A 16,057-nucleotide genomic window follows, 5' to 3' on the forward strand; every position below is an offset into this window, starting at 1 on the left:
GACATGAGTTGTCATTTGATTAACGGGATCACATCATTAGGAGAATGATGTGATTGACTTGACCCATTCCGTTAGCTTATTACTTGATCGTTTAGTATGTTGCTATTGCTTTCTTCATGACTTATACATGTTCCTATGACTATGAGATTATGTAACTCCCATTTACCGGAGGAACACTTTGTGTGCTACCAAACATCACAACGTAACTAGGTGATTATAAAGGTGCTCTACAGGTGCCTCCAAAGGTACTTGTTGAGTTGACGTATTTCGAGATTAGGATTTGTCACTCCGATTGTCGGAGAGGTATCTCTGGGCCCTCTCGGTAATGCACATCACCATAAGCCTTGCAAGCAATGTAGCTAATGAGTTAGTTACGAGATAATGCATTACGTAACGAGTAAAGAGACTTGTCGGTAACAAGATTGAACTAGGTATTGGATACCGACGATCGAATCTCGGGCAAATAACATACCGATGACAAAGGGAACAATGTATGTTGTTATGCGGTTTGACTGATAAAGATCTTCGTAGAATATGTAGGAGCCAATATGAGCATCCAGGTTCCGCTATTGGTTGTTAACCGGAAACGAGTCTCGGTCATGTCTACATAGTTCTCGAACCCGTAGGGTCCGCACGCTTAAGGTTTTGTTGACAGTTTTATTATGAGTTTATAAGTTTTGATGTACCGAAGGTTGTTCGGAGTCTCGGATATGATCACGGACTTAACGAGGAGTCTCAAAATGGTCGAGACATAAAGATCCATATATTGGACGACTGTATTTGGACACTGGAAAGGTTCCGGGTGAGATTGGGACTATACCGGAGCTCCGGGAGGTTATCGGAACCCCCCGGTAGGTATATGGGCCTTATTGGGCCTTAGTGGAAAGGAGGGAGAAGGAGAAAAGGAGGGGGCGCCCCCCCCCCCAAGCCCAATCCGAGTTGGGAGGGGGGCCGGGCCCCCCTTTCCTTCTTCCCTCCCACCTCTTCCTTCCCTCTCCCTCTCCTAATAGGAAAGGGGGGAGTCCTACTCCCAGTTGGGGTTGGACTCCCCCCTAGGGAGCGCCACCCTCCCTTGGCCGGCCCCCTCCTCCACTCCTTTATATATGGGGGAGGGGGTCACCCCATAGACACAACAATTGATCATTGATCTCTTAGCCATGTGCAGAGCCCCCCTCCACCATAGTTCTCCTCGATAATATTGTAGCGGTGCTTAGGCGAAGCCCTGCGACGGTAGAACATCAAGATCATCATCACTTCATCGTGCTGACAAAACTCTTCCCCGAAATTCTGCTGCATTGGAGTACGGGGAACGTCATCAAGCTGAACGTGTGCAAGAACTCGGAGGTGTCATAGTTTCGGTGCTTGATCGGTCGGGCAGTGAAGACGTATTAATACATCAACCGCGTTGTGCTAACGCTTCCACTTTCGGTTACGAGGGTACGTGGACACACTCTCCCCTCTCGTTGCTATGCATCACCATGATCTTGTGTGTGCGTAGGATTTTTTTTGAAATTACTACGTTCCCCAACAGTGGCATTCGAGACAGGTTTTATGCGTTGATGTTATATGCACGAGTAGAACACAAGTGAGTTGTGGGCGATACAAGTCATACTGCTTACCAGCATGTCATACTTTAGTTCAGCGGTATTGTTGGATGAAGCGGCCCGGACCGACATTACGCGTACGCTTACGCGAGACTGGTTTTACCGTCGTGCTTTGCACACAAGTGACTAGCGGGTGTCTGTTTCTCCAACTTTAGTTGAACCAAGTGTGGCTACGCCCGGTCCTTGCGAAGGTTAAAACAGCACTAACTTGACGAACTATCGTTGTGGTTTTGATGCGTAGGTAAGAACGGTTCTTGCTAAGCCCGTAGCAGCCACGTAAAACTTGCAACAACAAAGTAGAGGACGTCTAACTTGTTTTTGCAGGGCATGCTGTGATGTGATATGGTCAAGACATGATGCTATACTTTATTGTATGAAATGCAATCGCCCTGTAATTGCTTTACTTTATTACTAAGCGGTACCGTTAGTCATAGAAGCAGTAGTTGGCGAAACGACAACGATGCTACGATGGAGATCAAGGTGTCGCGCCGGTGGCGATGGTGATCATGACAGTGCTTCGGAGATGGAGATCACAAGCACAACATGATGATGGCCATATCATATCACTTATATTGATTGCATGTGATGTTTATCTTTTATGCATCTTATCTTGCTTTGATTGACGGTAGCATTATAAGATGATCTCTCACTAAATTTCAAGGTAAAAGTGTTCTCCCTAAGTATGCACCGTTGCCAAAGTTTGTCGTGCCTAGACACCACGTGATGATCGGGTGTGATAAGCTCTACGTCCATCTACAACGGGTGCAAGCCAGTTTTGCACACGCAGAATACTCAGGTTAAACTTGACGAGCCTAGCATATGCAGATATGGCCTCGGAACACTGAGACCGAAAGGTCGAGCGTGAATCATATAGTAGATATGATCAACATAGTGATGTTCACCATTGAAAAACTACTCCATTTCACATGATGATCGGTTATGGTTTAGTTGATTTGGATCACGTGATCACTTAGATGACTAGAGAGATGTCTGTCTAAGTGGGAGTTCTTAAGTAATATGATTAATTGAACTTAAATTTATCATGAACTTAGTCCTAGTAGTATTTTGCAAATTATGTTGTAGATCAATAGCCCGCGTTGTTGCTTTCATATGTTTATTTTGATATGTTCCTAGAGAAAACTGTGTTGAAAGATGTTAGTAGCAATGATGCGGATTGGATCTGTGATCTGAGGTTTATCCTCATTGCTGCACAAAAGAATTATGTCCTTGATGCACCGCTAGGTGACAAACCTATTGCAGGAGCAGATGCACGCGTTATGAAAGTTTGGCTATCTCAAGATGATGACTACTTGATAGTTTAGTGCACCATGCTTAAACGGCTTAGAATCGGGACTTCAAAGACGTTTTGAACGTCATGGACCATATGAGATGTTCCAGGAGTTGAAGTTAATATTTCCAGCAAATACCCGAGTTGAGAGATATGAAGTCTCCAACAAGTTCTATAGCAAAAAGATGGAGGAGAATTGCTCAACTAGTAAGAATGTGCTCATATTGTCTGGGTACTTCAATCGCTTGAATCAAGTGGGAGTTGATCTTCCAAATAAGATAGTGATTGACAGAATTCTCTAGTCACCATCACTAAGTTACTAGAACTTCGTGATGAACTATAATATGCAAGGGATGACGAAAACGATTCCCGAGCTCTTCATGATGTTGAAATCGACGAAGGTAGAAATCAAGAAAGAGCATCAAGTGTTGATGATTGACAAGACCACTAGTTTCAAGAAAAGGGCAAAGGGAAAGAAAGGGAAACTTCAAGTAGAATGGCAAACAAGTTGTCACTCCCGTGAAGAAGACCAAAGTTGGACCAAAGCCTGAAACTAAGTGCTTACACTGCAAAGGAAATGGTCACTGGAAGCGGAAATGCCCGGAATATTTGGTGGATAAGAAGGATGGCAAAGTGAACAAGGGTATATTTGATATACAGGTTATTGATGTGTGCCTTACTAGTGTTTATAGTAGCCCCTGAGTATTATATACTTGTTCAGTTGCTAAGATTAGTAACTCGAAACAGGAGTTACAGAATAAACAGAGAGTAGTTGAAGGGGGCGTGACTATGAGTGTTGGAAGTAGTTCCAAGATTGATATGATCATCATCGCACACTCCCTATACTTTCGGGATTAGTGTTAAACCTAAATAAATGTTATTTGGCATTTGCGTTGAGGATGAATATGATTTGATCATGTTTATTGCAATACGGTTATTCATTTAAAGTCAGAGAATAATTGTTGTTCTGTTTACATGAATAAAACCTTCAAATGATCATACACCCAATGAAAATAGTTTGTTGGATCTCGATCGTAGTGATACACATATTCATAATATTGATGACCAAAAGATGCAACGTTAAGGATGATAGTGCAACTTATTTGTGGAACTGCCGTTTGGGTCATATCGGTGTAAAGCGCATGAAAAACTCCATAAAGATGGATTTTCAGGAATCACTTGGTTATGAATCATTTGATGCTTGCGAACCATGCCTTTTGAGCAAGATGACTAAAACTCCGTTCCCCGGAACAATGGAACGAGCTACTGACTTATTGGAAATAATACATACCGATGTATGCGATCCGAGGAGTGTTAAGGCTCACGGTGTGTATCGTTATTTTCTGACCTTGACAGATGATTTGAGCAGATATGGGTATATCTACTTGATGAAACATAAGTCTGAAACATTTGAAAAGTTCAAAGAATTTCAGAGTGAAGTGGAAAATCATCGTAACAAGAAAAATAAAGTTTCTATGATCTGATCGTGGAGACGAATATTTGAGTTACGAGTTTGGTCTTCATTTGAAACAATATGAAATAGTTTCGCAACTCACTCCACCTGGAACACCACAATGTAATGGTGTGTCCGAACGTCGTAATCGTACTTTACTAGATATGGTGCGATCTATGATGTCTCTTATCGATTTACCACTATCGTTTTGGGGTTATGCATTAGAGACAGCTGCATTCACGTTTAATAGGGCACCATCTAAATCCATTGAGATGACATCGTATGAACTATGATTTAGCAGTAAACCTAAGTTGTCGTTTCTTAAAGTTTGGAGTTGCGATGCTTATGTGAAAAAGGTTTCAACCTGATAAAGCTCAAACCCAAATCAGAGAAATGCGTCTTCATAGAATACCCAAAGGAAATTGTTGGGTACACCTTCTATCACAGATCCGAAAGGCAAAACATTCGTTGCTAAGAATGGATCCTTTCTAGAGAAGGAGTTTTCTCTCGAAAGAAGTGAGTGGGAGGAAAGTAGAGCTTGATAAGGTAATTTGTACCTTCTCCAGAATTGGAAAGTAGTTCATCACAGAAGTCAGTTCCAGTGATTCCTACACCAATTAGTGAGGAAGCTAATGATGATGATCATGAAACTTCAAATTAAGTTACTACAAAACCTCATAGGTCTTCCAAAGTACAGTCCGCACCAGAGTGGTACGGTAATCCTGTTCTGGAAGTCATGTTACTAGACCATGATGAACCTACGAACTATGAGGAAGCGATGATGAGCCCAGATTCCGCGAAATGGCTTGAGGCCATGAAATCTGAGATGGGATCCATGTATGAGAACAAAGTGTGGACTTTGGTGGAGTTGCCCGATGATCGACAAGCCATATTGTATAAATGGATCTTCAAGAGGAAGACGGACGTTGATAGTAGTGTTACTATCTACAAAGCTAGACTTGTCGAAAAAGGTTTTTGACAAAGTTCAAGGTGTTGACTACAATGAGATTTTCTCAACTGTAGCGATGCTTAAGTCTGTCCGAATCATGTTAGCAATTGCCACATTTTATGAAATCTGGCAAATGGATGTCAAAACTGCATTCCTTAATGGTTTTCTTAAAGAATAGTTGTATATGATGCAACCAGAAGGTTTTGTCAATCCTAAAGGTGCTAACAAAATGTGCAAGCTCCAGCGATCCATCTATGGACTGGTGCAAGCATCTCAGAGTTGGAATATACGCTTTGATAAGTTGATCAAAGCATATAGTTTTATATAGACTTGCGGTGAAGCCTGTATTTACAATAAAGTGAGTGGGAGCACTACCGCCTTTCTGATAAATATATGTGAGTAACATATTGTTGATCAGAAATGCTGTAGAATTTTTCTGGAAAGCATAAAGGAGTACTTGAAAGGAGTTCTTTAAAGAAAGACCTCAGTAAAGCTACTTACATATTGAGCATCAAAATCTATTGAGATAGATCAAGACGCTTGATAAGTTTTTCAATAAGTACATACCTTGTCAAGATTTTGAAGTAGTTCAAAATGGAACAGTCAAAGAAAGAGTTCTTGCCTGTGTTGCAAAGGTGTGAAATTGAGTAAGACTCAAATCCCGACCACAGCAAAAAATAGAAAAGAGAATGAAAGTCATTCCCTATGCCTCGGTCATAGGTTCTATAAAGTATGCTATGCTATGTACCAGACCTATTTGTATACCTTGTTCTGAATTTGGTAAGGGAATACCAGTGATCTAGGAGTAGATCACTGGACATTGGTCAAGAATATCCTTAGTGAGGACTAAGGAAATATTTCTCGATTATGGAGGTGATAAAAGAGCCCGGCGTAAAGAGTTACATCGATGCAAGCTTTTACACTGATCCAGATGACTCTAAGTCTCAATCTGGATACATATTGAAAGTGGGAGCAATTAGCTAGAGTAACTCCATACAGAGCATTGTAGACATAGAATATTTGCAAAATACATACGGCTCTAAATGTGACAGACCCGTTGACTAAGCTTCTCTCACGAGCAAAACATGATCACACCCTAGTACTCTTTGGGTGTTAATCACATAGCGATGTGAACTAGATTATTGACTCTAGTAAACCCTTTGGGTGTTGGTCACATGAAGATGTGAACTATGGGTGTTAATCATATACAGATATGAATATTGGTGTTAAATCACATGGCGATGTGAACTAGATTATTAACTCTAGTGCAAGTGGGAGACTGAAGGAAATATGCCCTAGAGGCAATAATAAAGTTATTAGTATTTCCTCATATCATGTTAAATGTTTATTATTCATGCTAGAATTGTATTACCCGGAAACATAATACATCTGTGAATACATAGACAAACATAGTGTCACTAGTATGCCTCTACTTGACTAGCTCGTAAATCAAAGATGGTTAAGTTTCCTAACCATAGACATGAGTTGTCATTTGATTAACGGGATCACATCATTAGGAGAATGATGTGATTGACTTGACCCATTCCGTTAGCTTAGCACTTGATCGTTTAGTATGTTGCTATTGCTTTCTTCATGACTTATACATGTTCCTATAACTATGAGATTATGTAACTCCCGTTTATCGGAGGAACACTTTGTGTGCTACCAAACGTCACAACGTAACTGGGTGATTATAAAGGTGCTCTACAGGTGTCTCCAAAGGTACTTGTTGAGTTGACGTATTTCGAGATTAGGATTTGTCACTCTGATTGTCGGAGAGGTATCTCTGGGCCCTCTCAGTAATGCACATCACTATAAGCCTTGCAAGCAATGTATCTAATGAGTTAGTTATGGAATGATGCATTACATAACGAGTAAAGAGACTTGCCGGCAATGATATTGAACTAGGTATTGAGATACCGTTGATCGAATCTCGGGCAAGTAACATACCGATGACAAAGGGAACAACGTATGTTGTTATGCGGTTTGACCGATAAAGATCTTCGTAGAATATGTAGGAGCCAATATGAACATCCAGGTTCCGCTATTGGTTATTGACTGGAAACAGTTCTAGGTCATGTCTACATAGTTCTCGAACCCGTAGGGTCCGCACGCTTAAGGTTTCGTTGACAGTTTTATTATGAGTTTATAAGTTTTGATGTACCGAAGGTTGTTCGGAGTCCCGGATATGATCACGGACTTAACGAGGAGTCTCAAAATGGTCGAGACGTAAAGATCCATATATTGGATGACTATATTTGGACACTGGAAAGGTTCCGGGTGAGATTGGGACTATACCGGAGCTCCGGGAGGTTATCGGAACCCCCCGGTAGGTATATGGGCCTTATTGGGCCTTAGTGGAAAGGAGGGAGAAGGAGCAAAGGAGGGGGCGCCCCCCCCCCAAGCTCAATCCGAATTGGGAGGGGGGGTCGGCCCCCCCTTTCCTTCTTCCCTCCCACCTCTTCCTTCCCTCTCCCTCTCCTAATAGGAAAGGGGGGAGTCCTACTCCCGGTTGGGGTTGGACTCCCCCCTAGGGCGCGCCACCATCCCTTGGCCGGCCCCCTCCTCCACTCCTTTATATACGGGGGAGGGGGCACCCCATAGACACAACAATTGACCATTGATCTCTTAGCCGTGTGCGGTGCCCCCCTCCACCATAGTTCTCCTCGATAATATTGTAGCGGTGCTTTGGAGAAGCCCTGCAATGGTAGAACATCAAGATCGTCATCACGCCATCGTGCTGACGAAACTCTTCCCCGACATTCTGCTGGATCGGAGTACGGGGGATGTCGTCGAGCTGAACGTGTGCAAGAACTCGGAGGTGCCGTAGTTTCGGTGCTTGATCGGTCGGGCCGTGAAGACGTACGACTACATCAACCGCGTTGTGCTAACGCTTCCGCTTTCGGTCTACGAGGGTACGTGGACACACTCTCCCCTCTCGTTGCTATGCATCACCATGATCTTGTGTGTGCGTAGGATTTTTTTTTTAAATTACTACGTTCCCCAACACTATCATCCTTAAGATTCTTCATAGTGATCAATAGATATAAATCCGAAGTGACTCAACAAATATAGCTATGCTCCCCGGCAATGGCGGCAGAAAAAGGTCTTGATAACCCACAAGTATAGGGGATCGCAATAGTTTTCGAGGGTAGACTATTCAACCCAAATTTATAGATTCGACACAAGGGGAGCCAAAGAATATTTGTATGTATTAGTAGTTGAGTTGTCAATTCAACCAACCCTGGAGATTAAATATCTGCAGCAGAGTGATCAATAGCACAATAGTATGATAGTTTGATAGCAGTAGTAACGATAGTAGTGGCAATGGTAACATCAGTAACAACTTTGTAGCAATTGTGACATTATCAATAGTAACTTAGCAAAAACAATATGTGGAAAACTCGTAGGCATTGGATCGGTGATTACATTGGATAATATTCATCATATAACATTCATAACCTAGGGCAACACAAAACTAGCTCCAGTTCATAAATATAATGTATGCTTGTATAATGTAAATAGTCATACGTGCTGATGGAAAAGAACTTGTATGACATCTTTTGTCCTACCCTCCCGTGGCAGAGGGGTCGATAAGAAAACTAAGGGATATTAAGGTCTCCTTTTAATAGAGAACCAGGACAAGGCATTAACACATAGTGAATATATTAACTCCTGAAACTACAGTCATCATCGGAAAGTATCCCAATTATTGTCACCTTGGGGTTTACAGATCATAGCTTGTAATAGGTCCATATAACTTGCAATATTGGATCACGAACATAGATATAATGGTGAAAACATAAACGGTTCAGATCTGAAATCATGACACTCAGGCCCTCGTGACAATCATTAAGCATAGCAAAGTCATAGCAACATCAATATCGGAACATAGTGGATACTAGGGATCAAGCCCTAACAAAACTAACTCGATTACATGATGAATCTCATCCAACTCATCACCGACCAGCGAGCCTGCGAAGAAATTACTCACTCCCGGCGGTGAGCATCATGAAATTGGTGATGGAGGATGGTTGCTGATGACGAAGACCGAAGATCCACCTCTCTGGAGCCCCGAACGAGCTCCATATCTGGCCTCCCGATGAAGAATAGGAGGTGGCGGCGGCTCCGTATCATAAAATGCGATGAAACTTCCTTTCCTATTTTTTTCTAGAAAATAGGATTTTATAGCGCCGGAATTAGGGTCAACGGAGGCTCGTGGGCTCCACTACCCACCATGGCGCGCCAGAGGGGGTGGCACGCCCTGGGGCCAAGTGGGCAGTTGGCCCCCCTCTAGTGGGTCTAGGTTCCAGTAATTTTATTTATTTCAAAATAATTCTCCAAAAAGTTTTGTCCAATTCTGAGAACTTTTATTTTTGCACAAAAAACAACACCATAGTAGTTCTGCTGAAAACAACGTCAGTCCGGGTTAGTTTAATTCAAATCGTGCAAATTAGAGTCCAAAACAAGAGCAACAGTGTTTGGAAAAGTAGATACGATGGAGACGTATCAGCCGGCACACCTACTCTCTCTCTCTCTCTCTCTCTCTCTCTCTCTTAAAAACAAACATGTGGGCCCAACTGTGAGTGACTCAGCCTACCTCCGAAGCGGTTTGTAAGTGGAAGCCGCATCCCGAGGAACCAACTTCAGCCGATGCGCCACATTGTAGCAGGTTGATCGCCCCTTCGGCTTGCCTGGTCGTGGCTATTTAAGTCGTGTGCCGGCGACGCACAGAGGACACCCCCCTCAAGCACCATCCCCCTCCCCTTCCACACACCATGCCCTAGCCACTCCTCCTCTCTGAGCCCAGAGGTGAGGTGAAGTCATGGTACTCCGTGCTGGCAGGCGGAGTCGGTGGAAGCACTGCGTCCGGTGGTTCTTGGCACCACCAATATCACTCTCTGGGCCCTTTGGCATCCACGACGGCTGGCTCCTTTGCCAAGGAGGAGATCGTCATCTCCTACGTTGACGAGGAGGACCAGACGCCGTAGCAGCGGCCACGCCTCCTCTCGGGGGCCGCTGTGAAGGACGCAAAAGTTGTCTGTCAGATCAAGATAGTGACGGAGCGTTTGCTTTGTCACATAGGCCCGCTTCCACCATCATCGGCGTGCATCAAGGTGCAGCCGCCGTCCCCGCCGCGCCATCACGTGAAGCACGAGCCGGCATCCCAGCTCTAGGTTGTCATGGACGAGCCAACCTCGCCCCAGCGCAACCGCGGTATCCAGATTGCACACTGCGTGAACGACGAGTCGTCGTTGCCCACACACAACCCCGGTGTCCAGGTCGGACGTCGCGTCAAGGACAAGTCGGTGTCCCCGCCCCGCAGTCGGTACGCCCGCATGGATGGGCCCTCGTCGCCACCACACCTTCATCTCCGCGCCGTCAAGGAGGAGCTGCCACTGGCGATCACGAAGGCATGGGGTCGCCTCCTCCAGTACCTCGGAGGAGGAGGTTACGGCGTTGCCTCAGGCTCGAGGGTCGTCGTATCTGAGGCGGAGCACGCGATGAGGCAGCAGGCGAGGTACGACCGACGCAATGCCGGTCACCGCTCCGCTTCGCCAAGAGCGACGTGTCCCGGGAATGGGTCTGCAACGACCTTGACCTCGCCGCCGTGTGGGCACTCGACCGCTCCATCACCACCCCGGAGACGGCCGCCAGGAGCCGCCACTGCCTTGACGGCGAGGAGTGCCCCGCCAAAGCCGGCCACGACAAGGCCGCCGCCAATGCTCTGAAGGCTACGTCGGCAATGGCCACGACGGCCCTCCGCACCATGCAGCAGGAGGCGGAGCGGCTGCCTGCCGCTCGGACAAGGTTGTCGCGGCCCTCCGGCGTCGTTCGGCCGCGACGACACGAACGGAGACGGGGGTGTGGCAGGGTACGGCGGCCACGCGTACGAGGTGGTAGTCCGGTATAAGGTAATTTTTTAGTTTTTTTTGTCAATATCGTCATTTTCATGTAAATTATAACCGAATCTGAATGAAATCCGTCGTGTTTGCATGATTTTTCCCCAGTTAGTTCAAAATGTTGTTTGAATGTGTGGGAGCAGCGTTGGATGGCGGCTGGCATCAGTGTACATGGATTGCTCTGCGGACAGATGCCAGAGCAAATTTACGGGTCAGCGTCGGAGATGCCCTTATATAGTTTTTATTTTTTGAAAAATTGACACAAAAGTAAGTGAAATGAAGTATAATATACGCTAAAAAAATGAACACTACGCTAAAATAAAATTGAACGGGCAAAGCAGATTTTTATGATCTAGCGTGATGCCGAACCCAACTTGAAACGGTCGGTCCGTTGGAGTTGCTCTTAGTTCGACCCCGTATTAATTTATGCTCAAGCTTCACCGCGTCTCGGACGTGCACACAGCGGCACAGCCCGGCGCCAGGCAGCACAGAAGAAACATCGTCTACACGTGCATGTGAGCCACACATCCAATCCAAGGGTAACGAGGATGCGCAAAAAATACTCAAACGGAGTGATGCATATTGCAAGTGGCAAATAACCAAATTTCTCTGCAAAACCAGAGATCTTTGTTCAAAATTGTTTCACAATTTCACGGCTGAGTTTGCCTGAAATCCCCAACTTCTTGCAGGGAGAGCTAGCAAAACCACAAAACCATATGTACCGTGCACGGTGCACCTCCCTCCTACGAAGTTCACCTACCATTACAATCTTGGTGCTGCTATTGAGTAAACGTCGCCGCAAGGAACATGTCATCCTCGGTCCCGACCCAGCCGCAGCTACCGCAGCGCTCGCCGCCACGGCAGCACTCGTTCACGCCGCCGAACTTCCTCGCTTGCACGGCTACGCGATCGGCAGCCGCTACGGCGTGGACGACCTTGACCTCAGCGAGCAACTTGGGCGCCTTGCACCCGCCGCCCAGCTCCCGGCCCGCCGGCGAGAGTCTCAGCCAGCTCTCCGCCGACGCCGATTCCGCGCCCGTCGACAAGGCGTGATCGGCTCGCGCCAGCACGCGCGACGACGGCCTCCCTCTCCCTGTCCCCAGGAACGCCGCCAGCCCGGACGACGACGAGCGCGGCCTCCACCGGAGCTCGAACGCGACCTTGACCGGCGAGGCGACGGCCCCGCCGTTGGCCGCCAGCTGGAAGCGCACGCGCTCGCCCCAGAGCACGTCGTCGCCCCCGGCGCCGCACGGGACCTCGCGCGTGTCCACGCGGATCCGGCGCCTCCCGTCGCCGGCCGGGACGTAGTACCTCACAAAGAGGCCGCCCTCGAGCCGTGCCTCGACGCCGGCGACCCGGACGACCTTGACGTCGAACTCCAGACTCGGCTGCCTCCACAGGGTCGGCATGCTTCTACTTCTCCTCAAGTGTCGAATTAAACTATGTACTCTGTCTGATGGTTGCTGAGCGAGCAGTGGGGTAACTGAGCTTGAACTGAATCTTTCTAGGAAGGAGGCGCTTATATAGGAATTTGTTGGGTTGGGAGGCCGCAAGTGGAACTAGTTATGCATATCCAAGTGCTCAGTGGCGCGCCGGGGGTTCAAGGGGATATGCACGCACGCAACGCATAGAGGATGCCGCATGGAGCAGTCGCTTTAAGTCGCGACGGCAGCCATGCAAAACCACATGGCTGAAAATGAAACGGCCCTGGCTTTCCCGAGGGAACCAAGCCGCGCGTGCCATTGGAGTTGAAACGGCCCTGTAAACTCAGAGAGAGAGGAAGTACCTTTTACGGGTGGGGTTGGAGCAAAGGAGGATCCTCTAGTGGCACTTCAGGAAGATAGAATCATTCTTCATGTCAGTTCTCAGGTGAACCGCCCAAGTAACCTGCTTCGGCTATCCTAGAGATAACGGTGCCGCTATCTACCAGAGCATCGCCGCTAGTTCGCGCTTGGATGTAAAAGTACTTGTGTCATAAACCAAAATGCGTCGTACAGCCGAGGAAGGTTTCGCACAGCGTGACATAGCATGCTATGTGGAGAATTGAATTGGGGGATAAATGATGCATCCCAAGGCAGTAGAAGTGAAGGAGGCCCCGGAATTGAAAAAACCTTGAATAAGTAAGAGGACGAAGCATATCATCTAGTTTTCCTGAGGAATGGGGACGAACTCCTGAACGGTGTCCTGGCCAATGGCGATGAACCCCGGACACTCGTAAGCTACCTTTGTTGGTGGCAGGTACCCGGCGCGGGAGATCCGGTCTAGCTGACCTTGCTATCTGAAGGGGCAAAGGCCAGAAGAGAAGAACATCCCAGAATAACCGAGGTGTATCCAAAATTAAAGACCGGTACCTATATAAACCGAGGTGTAGGGCTCGTAGAGAGACACAACAATTTCAGGGTAGCTCGACTGTATTATACATACTCCATCCAAATGCAATAAAACACAAGTAGGACGTAGGGTTTTATCTCCCATGAGAGCCCGAACCTAGGAAAAACTCATGTCTTTGTTATCATCATCTCAAGACCCTTAGTTCAGGACCTACTACTCGAGATGTGCCAGATTTTGCTCTGAGAGTTCATATCATTGAAGTCCTTCAATCTGTAAAGACAGAAGATGATATCTTGCTTTTGCATAAGAAAACAAACATTTGCAAACGAATTTGTACCTTTTTGCACCAACATACTATTGATCTCTTGCTTTTTCTGATTGAACCATGCTTAAAGATTGATGTTCCTTTTCGAGAGGAAGATAAGAACAAACAAGAAGTAAGAAAAATAACATAACAATGGCTGAATGAATCGCTTTTGCTCATCTCTTCTATATTTGTTTGTTCCTTCCCGTTTTCTATTTTTAATCGTCCCCACATAACAGGTACCAGACCCCACACCAACAAGTATATCGACATGATATACAAATGCAGTATGTGTATACATAAGCCATCTCGTGAATATTGGCGCGGATCAACGGCGCTGGATCCGCGTGTCCCTGTACCTGCATGCTATAAATTCTCTCTCCAGACGCCTCACCTGTTAAAAACTTATCATTATGCTTTTGCTTCCACCGTATTCATCGACAAAATATCGTGTGGATGTCATACCATACTCTGGACTATACTTTCCACCAAGCTATGCACCAACGCAAATGATTGACATGATAGGCCCATATTGCTCAAGAGGCCATGTATTTTTTATATGACGCACAATACACAAAAAAAATAGTTCAACTTGTAGTTTGTTATATACTACTTCAAATGTAAGATGTTTTGCGAGCTATGTTAGTAGCCCATAGTGTTTAGGCCCGGTTTAGATTAAAAGATTTAGGGAAGGGAGGTCACAAATGCTGAAATGGAGCTCTTCAGGGGCTCCTTAGATCTGTATGCAAGCAGACTAAAGTTAGTTGCACTATGATTGTTACCTCTTGTGTTTTATAATGTACTGTACTACTATGAAAAAAAGTCACAAAAAAGTTAAATTCAAACGGACGCTAAAATAAACAAAAAATGACTGGGCAAACGGGATCTTTTATGATCTACCGTAATGCCAAACCCTACTTTAGTACCGTAGTCTTCTAATAAACTAAAAAAAGGGCTATTCGCAAAAAAAAAAAAGGTCTAGTGCATGATCCACTTAGTTCGACCCCCGTCTTAATTTCCGTTGAAGCTTCACGGCTGCGCGCCGCGTCTCCGATGTGCACACCGCGCAGGGCCGCCGGGCAGCGCCTGAGCGCGGAAGAACAATCGTTGGCACGTCATGTGCATGGCAGCCACACATCCAAGAGCGACGAGGAAGCGCAAAAATACCAGAACCGAATTTGGCATCGTGTTCAAAATTTGTTCATATTTCACGCCCGAGTTTGACTGAAATCGACAACTGCTTGCTGGAAGAGCTCTACTACGAAGTTCACCGACCATCAGAATACTGGTATTGCTATTGAGTAAACGTCGCTGCCAGGAACATGTCCTCCTCGGTCCCGACCCAGCCGCAGCTACCGCAGCGCTCGCCGCCACGGCAGCACTCGTTCACGCCGCCGAACTTCCTCGCCTGCACGGCCACGCGATCGGCAGCCGCTGCGGCGTGGACGACCTCGACCTCGACGAACAACTTGGGCGCCTTGCACCCGCCGCCCAGCTCCCTGCCCGCCGGCGAGAGTCTCAGCCAGCTCTCCGCCGACGCTGATTTTGCACCCACAGACAAGGCGAGCTCGGCCCGCGCCAGCACGCGCGACGACGGCCTCCCTGTCCCCAGGAACGCCGCGAGCCCGGACGACGACGGGCGCGGCCTCCACCGGAGCTCGAACGCGACCTTACCCGGCGCGGCGATGGCCCCGCCGTTGCCCGCCAGCTGGAAGCGCACGCGCTCGCCCCAGAGCACGTCGTCGCCCCCCGCGCCGCACGGGACCTCGCGCGTGTGCACGCGGATCCGGCGCCTACCGTCGCCGGCCGGGACGTAGTACCTGACGAAGAGGACGCCCTCGAGCCGCGCCTCGACGCCGGCCACCCTCACGACCTTGACGTCGAACTCCAGACTCGGCTGCCTGCACAAGGTCGCCATGCTCCTCTCTCTCGAGTCTCGACAGGTGTCAAATTAAACTATGTGTTGTATGCTGGTTGCTGAGCGAGCGGTGGGGTAGCTGAGCTTGAACTGAATCTTTCTTGGAATGGGGCGCTTATATAGGGCTTTGTTGGGAGGCCGCAAGTGGAACTACTTATGCATATCCGAGTGCTCAGTGGCGCGCGCGGCCATCAAAGGAAGGGGTCAAGAGGATATGCACGCATAGCGCATAGAGGATGCCGCATGGGAGCAGTCGCTTTAAGTCGCCATGGCAGCCGTGCAAAACCACATGGCTGAAAATGAAACG

General features: G+C 47.1%; 2 protein-coding genes across 2 annotated transcripts; both read right to left on the bottom strand.

Moving 5' to 3' along the window:
- Positions 1-11,854: 11,854 nt before the first annotated feature.
- Positions 11,855-12,633, bottom strand: LOC123041470 (uncharacterized). The gene has a single exon (XM_044464073.1). The coding sequence runs from the start codon at positions 12,604-12,606 to the stop codon at positions 11,977-11,979; it is 630 nt and encodes a 209-aa protein (XP_044320008.1). The 5' UTR covers positions 12,607-12,633; the 3' UTR covers positions 11,855-11,976.
- Positions 12,634-15,000: 2,367 nt separating this feature from the next.
- On the bottom strand, positions 15,001-15,828 carry LOC123041471 (uncharacterized). The gene has a single exon (XM_044464074.1). The coding sequence runs from the start codon at positions 15,748-15,750 to the stop codon at positions 15,127-15,129; it is 624 nt and encodes a 207-aa protein (XP_044320009.1). The 5' UTR covers positions 15,751-15,828; the 3' UTR covers positions 15,001-15,126.
- Between the last annotated feature and the right edge of the window lie 229 nt (positions 15,829-16,057).

Source organism: Triticum aestivum, chromosome 2B, assembly GCF_018294505.1.
Source record: "Triticum aestivum cultivar Chinese Spring chromosome 2B, IWGSC CS RefSeq v2.1, whole genome shotgun sequence".
NCBI classification, from domain to species: domain Eukaryota; kingdom Viridiplantae; phylum Streptophyta; class Magnoliopsida; order Poales; family Poaceae; genus Triticum; species Triticum aestivum.